This window comes from Anabrus simplex, chromosome 1 (assembly GCF_040414725.1).
Source record: "Anabrus simplex isolate iqAnaSimp1 chromosome 1, ASM4041472v1, whole genome shotgun sequence".
NCBI classification, from domain to species: Eukaryota; Metazoa; Arthropoda; class Insecta; order Orthoptera; family Tettigoniidae; genus Anabrus; species Anabrus simplex.
The window spans coordinates 350004272-350020255 of record NC_090265.1 but is presented as its reverse complement, the minus strand read 5'-3'; the positions used below and the strand labels follow the sequence as shown (position 1 = coordinate 350020255).

The 15984-nt window shown below is 37.5% G+C and overlaps 1 protein-coding gene across 1 annotated transcript in view; it reads left to right on the top strand.

Annotated features, from left to right (window-relative positions):
• Positions 1-15984, top strand: part of Chmp1 (charged multivesicular body protein 1) — a 76437-nt gene that overhangs the window by 26432 nt on the left and 34021 nt on the right. The window contains exon 2 of the mRNA XM_067134887.2: positions 7114-7358. Coding sequence (XP_066990988.1) covers positions 7114-7358 — 245 coding nt within the window. The remainder of the gene's footprint in view (positions 1-7113; positions 7359-15984) is intronic.

Sequence of the window (15984 nt, the reverse complement as noted above, 5' to 3'; positions counted from 1 at the left end):
TCTCCGTTTAGTTCTCAACCCACTGTCTTCAAAGAGTTCCTAGGCCTTCCAACTCTGAAGGTGGATGGAACTGAGCTATTCGTTTGAAGGGTGCTACAGAGGGCTGGCAGTCCACCAGCACGTAACATTGCCCTCCTTCAAGATTAGATAGTGCAACTTTATGTACTTCTTCAGAATTATGTAAATCCTTTGTTAGCCAATTTGATTTTTTCTTAAAAAACCTGTCTTTCATCCTAAAACTTTGTTTCCATTACTCTTGAAATTTGTATTTGAAAACACTGTCAGTTTATGGTACTGTAAAACATCTGAAGAGCAGTCCTGAACGTTCATCTTTGATAATACATAATCCACTAACGTGTTTCCAATCTGTTTCTTGTCGCACAACACTTCACACAATTCAGTGTGTTATTACAGGTTGCGGTGGAGCATGCTCCACTGCAATTAGTTATTTTTCTAAGAAGGGTGCAAGAAAGTACATGTATTGAGACATTAGCCTTACTATTCATCAATTGCTCTACATTACAGCACAAACATGCAGACAGGAATGTTCGGATACATTTTTATAACTCTATGTAAAAATTGTAAAAGTTAGAATTTCACACGCTATTCACATTACATAATATAAGTTTTTGGCATGAAATAGTGATGAAAATACTCATGTTTCAATTAAATTAATTTGAATTTGCAACCGGCGAAGTTGACTGCTAAAACACAATTGAGCCAAACAGCCTCTTCCAGAAAGGGAAGATACGGTTATTTCTAGCCATATCTGTTTATATGTCGTCACCAGGTTTGAAATTCATTATCCGTTGATATTTGCCTACAGTTTGGGAAGGTAGAGATGGGGAAAAGAAAATTTTGTTTTTTATAATTTTGTCTCGCTACTTACAATTCTGGCCCACTTTGCACAGCATGAGCCTTCCCACACTGTCTGTAGCTTGGGGGACAAACCTCTCTTTCTTATGGGACTATACATCCGCACTATCCTAAAAATGTACACTCTACTGTATACTGGAGTGGAGGAGGTGAGGCAAAGAATGGAGTAGGAGTGATTAACAAAATAGTGGATGAAAATGTGTATATTAGCCTTAGAAAAGTTTAGGGCAAACCCTGCAGACAACACGCAGTTTTTGTGTTTGGGGGAGCTATCAACCAATATTAGGAAGGTGGGATAATTAATGTTATGACCTTGACATGAAAGTCAGAAGAGTTGATTGACTTTGGGGAAAGAGCATGTTACAACGATGTGACTTAGAGGTCAAGTGGAAGGTAAAGGGAGTGAAGAAGGTGAGTAGAGGATATACCCTATACTGGAGTGGAGGAGGTAAGACAAAGAATGGAGTTCTAATGATAAACAAAATTCTGGATGAAAATGTGGATGTTAGCAATGGAATAATCTGAGTATGATTGAGGGTGGAAGAATGAGTGAAACTCTTCATCCCAGTTTATGCACCATAAACTGGAAACAATGAGAAAAATATAAAGGAATTCTTGGAGACAATCAAGGATGTAATCACCGATGTGGAAGTGATAGTCATGGGAAACATCAATGCGCAGCTTGGAAATTACAGAATTGGGAAAGAAGTGATTGGTTCTTTTGGATATGGAAAAGGAAACAGCGAGGCAGATAAGTTGATTTATTTTTGTGAGATAAATTGAATGATTGTTGGTAAAACCTGGTTTAAAAAGGAGGATAGTAGAAAGATCGCTAGGTATGGCTGGGCTGCCTACCCTGTCAGTAGCCTGATGTGACGTACTCGCTTCCTTGCACTCTGTGGCCCTTTGCAGTTTTTTGCTGATATTGATTTGATCTTCTCCTTCCAGTCTAAAAGAAATCAAAATATCGGGTTAATATTTGAACAACACTGACAGGTGCACAAAGCCTTTAACATTAGAAAGACAGAGGGGTCATTTTTGACCCTTATATGAATTCAACACTGCTGTTGCCATAAATTATCTTAGATTTTGTTCAGACTTTGACTTTTCATCACTTAGGCTTTATTTTGTCATTAAAATTTGGATGCCCCAGCCCTGACAGTTTGGCCCCTATAATTCAATTACCCTAGAAGGACGGAAGGGTTATTTTTGACCCACATTAGATTTTACAAGAACTCAAATCGTATTTCTATAACTCTCCTATGCGTGATGCAGACTGTTAGCTTCTTCCCCCACTCCACTCCATCTGCTACCTTTACTTATTTACTGCCTCCCCACTCCACCAGCGTGAGTCGAGGTTAGGACAAACCCGCAATCGTCCCATTCGTAGTAAGGAGCTTGTGAAACTAGTATTATAAACAGTTTGTTGTAGTTTGTTTATTGAGCTGTTTGTTGTGGTTGTTTTATGAATGATTCCTCAAATATGGAGCACAGAAGGTATTTGAGACCGGACGATATAATAGTTTCCAGTGTTCTCCCCAGAAATTTTCGTCAGCCGGGTGGCAGGGATGAGTAGCCGGGAGGGAATACTACGTACAAAATGAATATGATAAAATTTTAATATATTCCCCTCAGGGCATTAACAGTAATATCAGACAGATAAATATTAACAAATGCCTTTGCTGGCAGGACCTAGTGTTTACAGTGCACTATGTCTTCTGGTATAGGCTAGAGCAATTTTGTTACTTTCATAGATCTGTCTCTGTCTTATCCTTGGCTTTGACAATATAAAAGTGACTGAGGTATGAGCGATACTAGTAATGCCAATCCTTATGCAGCCAGTCCCTGCTATGAATGGTGGGAAAATGTTGCTCATAGGGTCGGTTGGTGCATGCATTTCAGTAGGCTTGGCAGACTGATATGTAATAGCAACTCTGGCTCGGTGAGGAAAGCAACGGGAAACTACCTCACTCCTCATTTCCCTAGTACACCTCTTCAGTGATGCCTAGGCCATCTATGACAGCTGATGGCAGAGCTGTTGAGGATCCCACCAGCGGAATCGCTGACGGACTGAACATACATACATACATACAAACATTAACAGTAAAATTGAACTATTTTAGTGTTATTATCCCAAACAAGTCATAACCGAGTATTTTGAACTTCTAGTGTTCTACTGCCTGATCATAATCGCATAGCACCAGGGCTTAAAACTCTGTTGCTGTGGAATGACCTACGGGTTTGTGACGTCAAGCAAAATAGAGTAGTCGCTTGTGATTCCACGCCAATCTAGACACCGCCCCTGTACGACATTAAGTGATGGTCAGGCTAAACATTTAATCGATGTAATTGATGCAATTATGCTGACAGTAATGAAGATTTTATCATTTAATTTATCAGTTTTCCAGTATTTAAGCCTACATTTTTAGAGCACCCAACAACTCAAATAGGTATCTATATTATGTAACTAGTACATATCTATGTTAGGTGGGCCCATTAAAAAGGTCCTAGGGAGAACACTGAGTTTCTCTCCAGGAACTAAGTGAAGATGACACTGGGGACAAGTCAGGTCCAGCCCCACAAAGAAAACGAAATATTGTTGATGAGTGCATCACAGATGCATAGAGACTCTTCATGGAGAATTTATCCTCAAAAACTTGCAGAAATGTATGGAAACAGATGCTGAAAGGCAGCCACAGTGTAAGAACTGGCCTGTGACCATGGATGAACTTGATGCATATCTAGGTGTATGGTATGCTCGTGGGGGCAACTTGTGCGAGAACCCTGAATTTGAAATCACTCTGGTCCAAAAAGTGGAGACTTGAATTATGTAGGAATTCTATGTTCCGAGATAGTTTTATAGAAATTTTGAGATTCTTGAGATTCAATATCAGATCCTCAAGGTCAGAGAAACTTAAAACCGATAAGTTTGCCCTGATATCAGAAGTATAAGAAAGGTTTATTTCAAATTGTCAGATTTGCTATTAATCTGGAGCTTGGATTATAGTTGATGAGCAACTGTTCTCCAGCAAAACTCGCTGTCGCTTTTTTCAGTTTATAGAATCCAAGCCCGACAGATGTGGGCAGAAATTATGGATGGCCTTGGATAAAGCATGGAAATAAATTTTGAATGTATTTCCTTATCTAGGAAGGGTCAGCGCCCCGAAAATGTGTGTTTGGGTGATTATGTTGTTGAGAATTTAACGGCCTCTTTCATAAATAAGGGTAGGAACGTCACTTGCAACAGTTTTTTTTTCTTTCTTAACTGCAGCCAGCTGAAAAGCTGAAATCCTAGGGAGCCAGTCTTCTTGGTACAATAAATCGGGTAAGATGGGAGGTTCCACCGGAAGTGAAAACTTCCTAAGCACAAGTTCTAAAAAGGAACAACATAACTTTTGAGTGTTTATCAAGGCAAGGTCTGTAAGAATGTACATGTGCTCAGTTCACTTCATCCAGGTGTGCAGGTGGGAACGGACAGAAAGAAGAAACCCGACATCGTAACATGTTACAACGGTACTAAGTATGTAGTCAACGTTGTGGACCAAATGGCCAGAAAGTATACCATCAAGCCAGCTGCACGTAGATGGCCGTTACACACATTCAGTAATGTTCTCGAATTAGCAAGAATAAACGCTTGGGTGTTGTACAAGTAGGTTACAAATATCAAGATCTCACGAAGAGACATTCTCCTTCTCTGAGGCACTGATTGGTATGAGTAGTGTGCACATTTAACAGAATAATGGCAGAGGAGTGTTCGCGTCTGTCTGCGGTCTGGTCATTCCAGCACTGGAACTTTGGACTTTTAGATTCTATTAGAATAAAATTTATTGTAGCCACCTATTCAATACAATTCAATACTGTTCAGTACTGTTCGTTAAAAGTGAGAAAATGTGTGTTTTTCATTTGATCGAGTATTTTATATGATAACATTGCATTTAATCGCGACCTTCCTACTGACGTCATTGTAATGACCTATGTTGACTTAAGTTGGGAAAACCACAAAGACAGTCTTTCTGAGAATTCCGTAGTGAAGCATGGGTACATCAGCTAGTAACATATATGCACAGTTCAAAAAAAAAAAATAGGGGAACATGTTTTTGAACGTATGCCATGCTCCACAAAATATCTCACACCCAGGTATATCACCGACTAAAAGTTTATTCTTTACTATTGAAGTATACAAAAAAACATTGATGGATTCACATTCATTTTCAGAACACAAGCGGAAATGTGCAAATAGGGGCAAAAAGAAAGTTATGACAGTCCTCCAGAGTGGGATTTTATCACAGTTGGAGAGCTTCAGTATGGTGTATGTCCTCCACAAGCATTTATCACAGCTTGGCACCAACGTGGCATGCTCCATATAAGTCGACGGAGGTCACATTGCGGTATCAGGTCCCATTCTTCAATGAGAGTCTGTTTGAGGTCTTGGAGAGTGTGGTGGAACAGTACGCCCACGAACACTTCTGTCAAGCCTATCCCACATATGCTCGATGGTATTAAGTTTGGGACTCACTGCTGGCCATTCCATCTCTTGAATGTCCAGTTCTTGCAAGCCAGCTCTGGTGATGGACGCTACATGAGCCCTGGCATTGTCGTGCATGAGTACGAATTCAGGGCCAACACCGTATGCAGCAACCAACACATGCTGTAGCAGTATCTGCTCGATGTACCCCGCAGCAGTAAGCTTACCACGGATGACTACAAGATCCGTATGACCATCAATACTGATGTCACCCCACACCATCACAGAACCTTGTCCGAATCGGTAGCCTTCCTGGACAACATTTGGCATGTACTGCTCACCACGGCGTCTCCATACACGTTGACATCCATCACGATGTGTCAGGGGAAATGTGGACTCGTCTGTGAACAACACAGGTCTCCATTGGAGAAGTTGCCAGTTGACGTGGATACGGGCAAACAGAAGGCGAACTGCGCGATGTTGCTGTGTTAAACGGGGCACTCGAATAGGACGTCTGGGTCATAAGGACACTTCTCTTAACCTGTTCCTTACTGTCTGGTCAGACACCGTGACTCCAGTGACCCTCCTGATGACTTGTTGCAGTTCTCTGTCAGTTGCTGAACGATGCCACAATGCACAGATGGTCAGATATCGGTCATCCTTTGGGGTTGTCATCCGTCTACAACCTTGTCCAACCCTCCTTGTGAACTGACCTGTCTCAATGTAGCGATTCCACAAGCGTTGAATAACTGACGGAGAGACATTGAGATCCACAGCAACATGGCGAAAAGTCCATCCTTCCTGGATCAAAGTGACGACCCGTGTGACTTGAACCTCGTTAATATATCTTATGGCATGTACTGGTTGATGTACAACGTGCTCAAATGTCCACAGTAGTCTGTGTACCTTACAACAACACACGGACGCACCGCTATTCACTTTGTTTTGAGGGGTCACCTGACAGTTTAATGCTTGGCGACGCCTACAGATGGAGTATAACTTCGATTTGATGTACCCTGAGTAGCTAAGGTCTCAAGGTATGCTGTACGACCATTGGAACCCCATCTACCAAATTAACGTTCACATACCAGACGTTACAAAACATGTTCCCCTAATATTTTTTTACTGTGTACTTGAGACTTGAATTTTAGGCCTTCCTTTAAACTACGATTTTTCTTAGCGTGAATAAAATTATTGACAGTCTAGAGTAGTGCCTTATTCCTTGAGTTTACATACAATTTTCATTAAAGACTGTTCAACCATGTATGGTACATACATACATAGCATAGAGATGACAGAAAATTATAAACTGCATTTCTTTCTTATTGTGGACATGGTCGATATAGAAATACCATTCTTTTATAATTCTGGGAAATGTTACAAACATTTTATTTTTAGAGATTTGTAAAGAAAATTATCCTGTGTCCACAACTCGGGATTCATATCAGCTTCTCCATGGGACGCAAAACGAGTATCATTCTCTTTTGTGTTTCGTGCAGCAGTAAAAAGTCATATAAAATAAAAGAACCAGTGCAAAGAATCAACAAGGGATACAAATATAACTAAAGAACCGATGAACGGCTGTTCCTAAAAGCGACTGTTAGCTACTGTAATTTAATCTGGCATTAGGGCCTACCTGTTTCTTCTGATGAAAGAGGGTGGATGGAAGGATTTCTCTTTACAGTATTACTGGAAAAGCATTGTTTCTTCTGCATTTCTGATTAATGTATGTGTAAATATATCTTAGTGTTTCCCTTAACTGTTACATGCAGAACACCTGTTCAATCTGAAGTTTGCAGTGAAAGAATTAGAAAGAAATGCAAAGAGGTCTGAAAAGGAAGAGCGTGTGGAGAAAGCAAAATGTAAAAAGGCTATTCAGAAAGGTAATGTGGAAGGTGCACGGATCCATGCTGAAAATGCAATTCGCCAGAAGAATCAGGCCTTGAATTATTTAAGGATGAGTGCAAGAGTAGATGCTGTGGCTAGCAGAGTACAGTCTGCTCTCACTACACGCAGGGTAAGATTTTGAAAAATTTCTTTTATTACTTATTCACCTATGATGTTTAGGTGCTTCACTGAAATAAAAACTTGCATTTTCACTGAAATGGTGTAATGAAAAGAAGTTTAGCAGAATAGAATGCTCCATCCCCTAGTTCCGGATCGCCTGGAACTGGAGAGAGAGTACCCATTTATTGCAATTCATATTATTCTGATACATGAATGCTTTTCTTATTACATTTAAATTTATCTGTTACTACCTTAAACATTACCCCAATTAATATTTCCACCTAATCTCTAAATTGTAGTTTAAATGAAAGGAAAACTATTTATGTCCTAGGCATTAACAGCATTTTATTGTCAAGGACAACATGTATCTTACCCTTATTGTTAACCACTTAACTGGATATTATTAAAGTGCTTGGTGTAACCTGCCCTGTGTGTTTTTGCAGCAGATTGTTGTTACATGGCAGGATAGGCAGAAAAGTTAGGAATATCATTAATATCATTCATAGGTGGTACAAAAAGTAAAATAAGGAGTTTTAATTAATTAATTTTAATGTTAGAGAAATGTTCAGCCATTTTTACATTAACCGCAAGTTCATTTACCTGGTTGGAATTTGAGAGTTTGGTCCGTATTTTACAGCCGAAAGTTGAAATAAATAAAAGCAAGGGGTATTTATAAATATCATATCATGCATGTGACATTCTGAACCATTTTTCATTAACTGCAAGGTCATTTACCTGGTTGAAATTTGAGTGAATTTTTCATATGTTAGCACTTAAAATTAAAATAAATAAAAGAAAGGAACATTTACGAATTACACATCATGCTAGTGACATTGTGAAATATTTTACATTAACTTCATGGTCAGTTACATCATTTACCTCACTAGAACTGCAGTGATTTGTCTCAGAGATCATTTTCGAAAAGTAAGTGGTTGCGATACTTTACCGTTTTGAGAAGTACATACTGTTTTCTGGCTTATGAACTATCCCCTGCAGCATTAGAAGTCCAATTAGAGTTTTTTTCTCAGTTGGATTTGTATCCACCCAATCTCTCGCTCGTGACCGTGGTTTCAAGTTCGGATGGGCTTCTAAAATCTGTTTAGCATACACGTTGGTCTGTTCGGCAATAAGTTGAAACATATCATCTCCTATGATCTGTTCAAAATATTCCAACACATTGGATTCATCGTCGAAGTCCACATTTACACCACTAGCACCAGAAAATAAAAATTTCTGACGTAAAACACCACGCGGCGGGAAAGGTTGAAACATGTCTAGGACTTCGCCTTCATCCGATTCGTCATGTTGTTCACCTTGTTCTTCATTCTCATTCTCTGAACCACTTTCACTATCAGACTCACCTTCATCTGTATCAAACTCATCTTTGGATTTCTGAGAAGATAAATCATCACAATCATTCTCTAAGGGTTGAATAATCTCGTCTTCTTTGAGCGTTTTGAACTTATGCTTTGAACTAGATTCTGCCATATTTGGCCCACTGCGGACAAGTAGCACCGCACAGTTGTAAAATAAAAACAAATAAGCTTCAAGAAGCGTGACGTGATATTTGCTGTCATCGAGTGGGAGAAACATCGATTAAGACGACAGTACACGACGTGGCAAAGTAGCTTGTCACACCCAGGAGATATTCGCAGTAAAAGACGAGTACATATATATTCGTCATGCCCATTACCCTGTAGCATTCAGCGTACGAATATATACGTCATGCCCAGTTAAGAGGTTGATTGGCGCGAGTATTTTTGTTATGAGTCTGAACCGATTTCTCCTTAGCTTACAATAGACCCCATGAATTCTTGACGTACAGCTACGGAACTCCAGCAGCTGAGGAAGACACATTTCATCTATTGTAAGCTAAGCAGATTCACCTGTAATTTAACACATTAACAGTGACAGCAGCAATACAACCATGATTCTAAATGTTTACTTAGTTCTTGGTTTCTTTTCATACTTTTATTTAGTGCTATTCTTTTTCATTTCCTATTACCACATACTTCTTAAAATACAAAAAAACTTTGCTAGTTCTCCTGGTGTGATCCGTTCTTTAACAATTTAGCAATTGTATAGAATTCTCTCTCTCTTCCTATTTTTTATTTATATTCACTGGAAACAGGCTGTGCATTTTCATTTTCCTCTACATACTCTGAATAGATGAGCCTCTTCCATTATTTCTCCACATGGTAAACAGTGATTTACATTATTTTTCTCTCTCAGCACCTTATTTTTATATATCCCATTAACCACCACACCTCTTAGTTCTGCATTTGGGAGCCTTTCCTTATTGACATTTCACAAAATTCTGATAATGTTCTTTTAGTCTCACATTCTGCCATAATCATCTGCTTATCAGTGCCCTTCACTCCGATCGTTACGTTCTTGATGAATCTTTTCTCTTTATTGTGCATCTCTTTATCCCAGCTCCCATTCCTATTCTGTCTAGCATGCTTTTCACTTTCATCAGCCAATAATCATCTAGATGTTCCATGTGGCATTGGTATACCAGGTTCAATATTTCCGTCCCATCTCCCCTTCTTAATCTTAACTGATATTTTACTACTTTCTTAGTTATATCTGCTTGGATGCTGATATCTTGGCATAGTCTTCGAGTTCCACCATTTGCTGTACATTCTGGTAGACTCATTATTTTACAGAATTTATTACTTATTACATCTAATTCTTTCATTTCTATTCGATACCCCATATTTCTACTCCATACATTGATATCACAAGCAGATTTAAAATATTTTTGTTTAGCTTGTATTCATTATTTGGCTTCTTCCTCTCTAAAGACCTTGTGCTTGATAAAACGGCCAATCCTTTCATTTTGGCATGTCTTATTTGTTCTTTCCACATCCCATTTGATGTTACTATAATTCCTCAATATTCTGATTTATTGACGTACACCTTCTAACCACCAGTGCCTTCCGTTTTTCTTTAATTTATTTCCTCTTTTACATACCATTACATTTGTTTTCTTGATATTGATTTTTAAATTCCATGTTCTGCAATATTCAGCAGTTTTCTTAAGACTCTTTTGTATACAGACTGTTGTTAGTGAGAGCTGAAGGATGTCGTCTGCAAAAACTAGGCCAGAAATTTCTTTGTTGTTTAAGCGGTGGCTTGTCCTATACTCCTTCCCTTGGCAGTCCATTGCATCATTAATAAAAAGTATAAACAATATTGGTGATTATTTACATCCTTGCTTAAGTCTAATATTCAAATGTATCCTACCTACCATTAAATCTTCCTTTACTTTAATCGAGCATATCACTTCTGCATATAGTTCTTCTATGGCTTTAATCATTTTACTTGAAATCCCTATCTTAGCCAGCTTCGCAACAACAGCCCGCCTGCTCACCGAATCAAAAGTTTTTTGAAGGTCTATTGCTGCAATATATAATCTACCTCCTTTCCTCTTTAAATATTTATCTATTATTGTTTTAATTAAAAATGTATTATCTGTGGTTCTCATTCCTTTCCTAAATCCTGACTGGTACACTAAGAGTATAGAGTAATCTTCTGCCCATTTTGTAATTCTTTTTGCCAAAATTCCAGTGTAAATCTTACTGAGTGTATCCAACAAGGCAATACCCCTGTAGTTATGTGTGTTTGATCTTTCCCCCTTTCTTTTGTATATTGGGCATATTATTCCTTCTTGCCAACAACCTTGAATTTTTCTGCCATCAAAGATTTTGTTAAATATTTTAGTTATTGTTTCTAGCATTTGGCTGTTATTCCCTAGAGCTCTCTCCAGAATTCATATGTAATTCCACTGACAGCACCAGATTTTCCTTCCTTCCCTTTTTTTCAGTGTGTTTAATATCTCATCTAGTACAGGCTTAGTGAACCCCACGTGTCTCAGTATGCCAGTCTGTATCTTTACTCTTAGCAACCCCTTGAAATACATTAGCCACTTCTCATCGCTTATGTGTACTTGTTTACTGCGTTCATATTCTTAACATATTGTAATAATTCTTAGTTTCATTTTCTTTACAATACTTATATAGTAATTTTACCTCTTTGGCCTGCTAGTTCCTATTATTTTCGCTTATTAAATCTTTGTATTCCTTCATCTTTTTACAAAAATCTGCTTGCAAGTCCTGAGATCCCTCATTTCTGTACATGTTTAATGCCTTCATCACTTCATTTTTCTATTCTTTACTCTCCTCATTATACCATAAGTTTTGCTAACATTGATGCTTTCACGGCCCGTACTTGTAGACACGATATGGGCTCTTGGGCTTATGCCATGTCAAGAAAACTAGATGAAACTCTTTACATTTCGCATAGAACTTTGCTCCGTGTCTTCAGAAGAAATCTAGACTGTCTACGAGGAAGTCTTCTACAGTTTTCTTGACACGGCATAAGCTGTCATGTCTGCCATAAGTTTTGTTTACTTTCCCTTCTCTTTCTCACAACCAATTTTTTTTTTTTTTTTTTTTTTTTTTTTTTGCCAGCTACTTCTATTGGATTTGTCACTCCATCTGATTGACCTCAAGTCTTCATCGTTGCCATAAGACCTATGTCGGTGCGACGTGAAGCAAAAAATAAAATTAAAAATCTTAAGTCTCTGTATGAGGGAACTACAGCCACTATGGAGATTCAAAACTAACAAGGCCAGCAGTTTCGAACAAAGGCTGAAGTCCATCAGGGGTGTACCCTGTCACTTTTCAAACTCTGTGTGAAAATATGATGAGAACTGCTCTAGATGACTGGGATAAAATATTTTTCCCTTGGGGGTTGCAATGTCAACAACTTAAGATCTGCTGATGACACCACCTTGACAGCATCATCTGAAGAGGAATTGAAGGTTGATCAGGAGAATAGAGGAAAGAAACCTAAAAATTCGATTAAGTTTAAAACGACAGAAAACCAAGGTCATGATAGTTAATCATAAGAACAACAATAGTGCACATATCCAGCAGATTGGAGAATGTGAAGTTATTAATTAGTATGTTTATTTAGGGTTCTTATTGTCCATTTCTGCTGGTTCCAAATATGAAATAAAACAAAGGATAAAAATAGCAAAGGTGGCAATAATCCATCTGCGAAAGATTTGGAGAGATAACATTGCCATCAATAGAAAAAAAAGAAGCTTGTTGAATCTCAAGTCTTCTCAGTTTTGTATGGCGCAAAGACCTGCACCATCCAACAGCTCGATTATGCATGAATAGAAAGCTTTGAAATGTCATGCTGGAGGAAAATGTTGGATTCCTTGAACAGCTCATCGCACAAACATGGCAGTTCTGAACCAACTTGTTGTGTCTGTCATGCAAGGTCTCTCAGTGAATCATATGCTACTTTAGACATATTGCACCCTTGCTTACAGATTGTCACCATCTGCCTCTAGCTCTTTTAAATGTAGACTCTTCTGTTCTCAGGGGTTCTGGCTTCTTCAGTCACTTGTTGACATGAATCGGCAGGTGGCATAAGGAAATCTAATTATTTCTTGAAATGAAATTCAAGAAGTGGGCTGTAAAGGATTTATTATAAAAAGAAAATTTATACTAATTCAATAGATGTGAGGCATCAACTTAAAAAAAAAAAATGACATTGATGAAACAGCTGACAGAAATTTGACCTAAATGTGGATAAAATGAACATCTCAGAAAAGCTGGTTTCATTGTTATTGAGTTAACATAAATTGCCATTGCCAGAATAGAATTCAATAATTTAAAAAAATGAAAAGAGAATAACCTGAAGAAAATTACTATTGGATTACAGCCTAGTCTGTGAAGATTCAGTTTCTGCAACCGGACTCCGAATTTTTAAAAACTAAGGTTATTCACCAATTATAAAATACCATGTAGGATATAATCAGCCACAAAATGGATCCTTAATCAAACCAAAACAACCTCCGGTTATATTTGAACCAATTAGTTATACACAAAAAAAGGAGTTTACTTCACAGGTTAACTTGCTCCTTGGCAAGGCATGGTGTTCCAAAATTCAGTATTATCAATCCCTGATCTGTCTGTAAAAATACATGATCACGCCATGTTGTGTCACAACCAGACACCCAGAAATGAAGTTACTTTAATAATTCGTTATTTTAAATTATACAGAATGCTGTTCCACTGAACTGCAATATTTATACGATTAAAAAAAAAACTGAGTTTACATTTTAAGTTAACACAAAAGTAACTTTCAGGTTATATTTGTTTATAATGGACTAATTTAAAATGAATAAGCCAATAAGCACGGATATCCAAAAATTAATCTAATCGCTTCACTGAATAATAATTAAATTAATTTAATCTGACCGTTTATGAATGGTACCAACAAAGAAAAATGAATGAAAGGAGTAACGTCAATGGACAGAGCCATAATAAACATCACCAGGTTATCAAAAGCAATCAAATCAAACTTATATTAAACAAATGGTCTTCATCAAAATGTGGAAAACATAGTTCATTACAATAATCATTACCACTACTGTGGTAGGAAACAAAGATGAAACTTCTCACTCATATGAAAGGAAGATTTGTTTGGTTCAGTAATCACCACCACCATCATCATCATGACAATTGGGGATATTTACTTCTAAAAAATTATGATCAGTACTATCATAAACAAAATTGAATTTTATCTTTAACATGTAACTTCAATGATCAACACCAATAACATCGGCTACCTCACTATGACTGCAGGCTAAACTGATCATGTAATTGATTATCCACAAAATGTTAACTATCATGGGAATAAACTAACCACTGGTCCTTGCAGACTGAGCTAACCATTTAATTAAACTCATAAATGTTGCTAAAACAACTAAGCTCATATCATTGCAGACTGAACCAAGATGTCTAATTTGGCCAACAACTATTATAAAAAATAAACTAACGACCTCTCCAGTGCTGGATGTTATTCATTGCTATTCATAAAACATGGAATAATGACATGATAAATCATTCTTGGATCGTTATGTCTCTTAACCCTACATTATTCTAATATTATTTACAACAAATTATCCCTTGTAGTTGGCTATCACCTAACCATCATCATATAAACACATGAGAGTCAAAGCCACAATCACTGTCTCACGTAATCATATGAACACTAGCAAAATAATACAAATTAAATCTCGCAACAAATCTAACAAATTCACAAAATCAAATGAAAATCGGACTGATTCGATAACTAACGAAATCCAAATATTTATTCCAGTATCAACAACAACAACAAAAATCTGTTCTACCTAGTCTTAGCTACTGTCCTCAAGAAATGTCAAGGCTCGAACATCTTGGAGTCTTATTTAAATCCCAAAATGACATTGCCACATGTTCAGAATGCTAAAATGTAATACATATTAAACTTTTGTGACTATCTCTAACAAGCTTACTGAATAATATTTTATTTCAGAATCCCAGACTGTTGTCTTCTCGCTTCTCTTGTTAAGTGAACCACTGACCTGAACACCTGTTCTTGCGTGCCTTTTTGCGGTAACATTAATACAATAAGAATCCCCTTGAAACAAGCCATATTTCTCTCATCCACCTGACGGTGGAATCATCCTCCCAATAAATTTCGTGACATCTACAGTAAATATCTGTTATTTGCAATACTCTCTCGAGCCATAAAAAAACATTTTTCACTCGGGATTCCAAACCACAGGTATCATAAATACCGTCTCTGGCATCCCACTACATATTTCTATAGGGCATTACTTCCCGGACTTCAAAATCATATCATGAGGGGCATTCTTATCTGCACTGCGAGTAATTAACACATAAATTCCACTCTACCTATTTTCTCATATATATTCCAGTGATTCGCTTTCTTCACATTCAACTCCATTGGCTTCAACATAAATAATCGACCTCAGATAGTTTCTCAAAAGGCCTTACATGACCTGTGTAAATTTCACATAATACATTTAACATCACGGCTTATTTCAAGTTCCTTGAACTTCTCATTATCCCATAGAAAATACGGCACGGCACTAATCCCTACCAAAAGTTTGACGTGATAGAATGTTTAACTGATATTGATAAAAAGAAAAATGTTCCCAATACTCAAAACACTTCTATATTATTTATTTTACCCACAAAAATCTCAACACACACATTTTCTTAAAACAAAAACTACGGACTATAGCCGATCTTTACCCAATACCTTCACGAATAATATTTACAACACTTAACTGAAAATCTGAGATTTGAACATTGGACCCTGCACACAGTATTTCTGCCATTAACCACATGAGCAACATTTTACCTCACAAAGCGCTCAATTGTTTACACAAACAAAAAAACAAAAGATATCGGCCTGAAACTTCAACCAATTTTTAAAAATTGAAACATAATGATGCAGAATACACTTAAATAATACAATTCATGTCACTGAACTTGTTTGTTGAATGGTGAATGCCATCAGGCGAGGCAGTTCGCCTGTGCTTGTGACATTTACTCAGTCATATCACTGCACATTAGCAACATATCAGAAATTCTTCCTCTTAATTTAAATCACACCAATAATTCACACTTGTATATATATATTTTTTTTACGATAGAAACAAAATCCATTATGCAGAGTCTGTTCTCCAGGTTAGAGGCGGCTGCACAAGGCGTCTGTACTCCAGAGGAGTACTTACTGGATCACATCCAGTGTTGTAACTC